Below are 2746 nucleotides of genomic sequence, written 5' to 3' on the forward strand. Positions count from 1 at the left end.
GTTGCCATGGTAGCCAGGAGGTGGTGGTGTTCACCTTTAGTCCCAGCACTTAGGTGGCACAGGCAGGCAGATCTCTGTAAGTTTGAGGCCAGCCTGGTCTACAGATTGAGTTTCAGGACAGTCAGGACTGTTTCACAGAAAAACCTTGTCTTGAGGAAAAAAAAAAAAGAGTTGCCATGGTCATAGTGCCTCTTCACAGCAATAAAAATCCCAAGACAATAGGTATACATCCAATGTCCTTTGCTAGTCTCCTTACATAGACAGACACACTCACACATGTAACAACACAAACAGAAACAAAAGGAACTTCAGTGATAGAATGTTACTCATAGGTATAGCCCTTGTTCAGCATATACAAGGCTTTTTGGTCCAATCTCTATCGTTGCAAAAATAAATAAGTAAATAAAATATAATTTAGAGTCCAGCAAGATGGCCCAGTGAGTAACAGTTCTGGCCACCAAGCTTGATGGCTTGATTTCAATCCTGAAAGTCCACATAGTGGACAGAACTGATTACTGCAAGTTCTTCTCCACACACATGCCATGGATCGTGTACCCCCTCCCCAGAAATAAAGAAATGAAATTCTTTAAAAAAAAAAAATTCTGATTTACCTCTCCTATTTGCAACTAGATAAGAACATTCTTCCCCTATACAAGATTTTGTATAACAGTTTAGTTTAAAAAACTACAAACTATATTTACATCAAAAATTTAAATGACAAGAACAAAGAACAACATGGGCTCCAAAACCACCAAGGTAAGAGACAGTCAACACATCATTCTACCTCACAGGTTCCAGACTGCAGCCCTTACAAGGTTGCACCAAGAAAACACAGTAACTATGGTCCAATAGCCACTGTGGAAACAGCAACCAAAACCATCACCAAGCCAGCCTTTTCGCTCCAAAAAGCCAAGCTGTTGAGTGTTGGCTCACGCCTGTAATCCCAGCACTTGGCTGAGTGAGGCAGGAGGCGTATCATGAGTCTGAGGACCACAGAGGGACATTAGATCTCAATAAAGCAAAGTGACCCAAGTGTCTTCTGCTTCAGCACTCCTGGGTGAGGCTGACCAGGCTGGGATGTGGTGGCGTTCTGAGCAATCTGAGGAGCAGGGTGTGAACATCAGTACTGGAAACTGCGCTTGGTCTGGATATCATCGAGAATCTGTTGCAGTTCCTCATCTTCAAAACGCCCTTCCAGACTGCAAGAAGACCAACAAACTTAAGCGATTCAGCAACTGCCAGTTTTCCCACTGTTTTTCAAAGAGGGTTCATTTCTGAATGCAGCTCATTTAGATCTACCACCTTTTTAATATTTTTTAATTTATTTATTTGTTAGGTATACAATATTCTGTCATGTGTGTATGTCTGCAGGTCAGAAGAAGGCACCAAACCTCATTACAGATGGTTGTGAGCCACCATGTGGTTGCCAGGAATTGAACTCAGAACCTTTGGAAGAGCAGGCAATGCTCTTAACTACTGAGCCATCTCTCCAGCCCCCTACCACCTTTATTTTTAAGCTAAATTTCTTTTCCATATTCTCTTATAGAAACACTGAAAAGTGCAAATATATGAAAGATTTTATTTGTTTGTTTATAAAAGATTTTTAAAAGCCTTAACAGTCAAACATGATTTAAATTTCTGTTTTATTTTAGTTTGGCTTGGTTTTTTTGAGACAGGGTCTCATTATACAACCCCAGCTAGCCTGGAACTCACAGAGATGGGCCTGCCTTTGCTGGGATTAAAAGCACCAACTAACAAGCCCTGCAATGACCCATTTTTCAGTCATTCACTTGTTGACTGACTTAATGATTGTGTCCAATATCTGTTATCACCAATACTACAGTGAATACTGGAATACATTTTTAGGTAATGAGAAATAGTGCATTGATTTTACCAGACATAGTAAAATTGTTCTATTACTACCTGTGGTGTATCAGAATTCTGTTTCTTATGCTCTTTTATGAGGTGCAGGGAGATCAACTCAGACCCTCACACACACTAGGCAAGAGCTCTGCCACTGTTCCATATACTTCCTGTCAGTATGGTATAAACCATTATTCTCAGGTTGGCAAGATGGTCCAGCTGGTGAAGTCTGCTTGCCATTAATCTAACAACCTGAGTTTGATCCTGAGAATCTACACGGTAAAGGAAGAGAACTGATTACCCCAAGCTGTCCACTGACCTTCACCCGCTTAATATGACACATACACATGCATGTGCATGCACATACGTAAACAATAAATGTTCAAAACAAAACAAAACCCTTCAAACTACTGCTCACAGCTCCCATCTGGAATCCCAGCTCTTGACAAGTGGAAGCAGGACAATCAAGAGCTCAAGGAAAGTCTTGGCTACCTGAGACTGCCATCAACCAACAACAAAACCACCCCCCCCAAAGCATCTCTCAAATACCATAAAATTACATTCTTGTTCATTTCATCAACCCAAATATTAAATGTACAACATTTAGATCTAGCAATTTCGCTTAAAGAAATCTATACAACACAGAGAAAACTTGTCCCATCAGGTACTAACCTTGGAATCAGAGCTTTGGACTCCTCAGCAGTCTCTGGGCAAAGATTAGCTAAACAGGCCAACTCAAACTTATGTAGCTTTTTCTGAAGAAGCAAGCTGTTTATAGAAAAAATAAAAATATAAGAAGATAAGCAAAAGAGGGAGTGAAACAAGAATAGCAATGGGGAGAAGTGAGTATGATCAAAATATGTTCTATACTGTATAAAAATGT

General features: G+C 40.2%; 1 protein-coding gene across 1 annotated transcript in view; it reads right to left on the reverse strand.

The window, feature by feature from the left end:
- Positions 1–225: 225 nt before the first annotated feature.
- Positions 226–2746, reverse strand: part of Polr2d (RNA polymerase II subunit D) — a 7360-nt gene continuing 4839 nt past the window's right edge. Inside the window, exons 3-4 of the mRNA XM_050135108.1 lie at positions 2536–2631; positions 226–1199 (exon numbers count right to left, since the gene is read on the reverse strand). Of these exons, the coding sequence (XP_049991065.1) occupies positions 1121–1199; positions 2536–2631 (175 nt within the window). The 3' untranslated portion in view covers positions 226–1120. The remainder of the gene's footprint in view (positions 1200–2535; positions 2632–2746) is intronic.

This window comes from Alexandromys fortis, unplaced genomic scaffold (genome assembly GCF_014885135.2).
Source record: "Alexandromys fortis isolate MF-2015 unplaced genomic scaffold, M_Fortis_MF-2015_v1.1 scaffold_25, whole genome shotgun sequence".
Classification (NCBI taxonomy): Eukaryota; Metazoa; Chordata; class Mammalia; order Rodentia; family Cricetidae; genus Alexandromys; species Alexandromys fortis.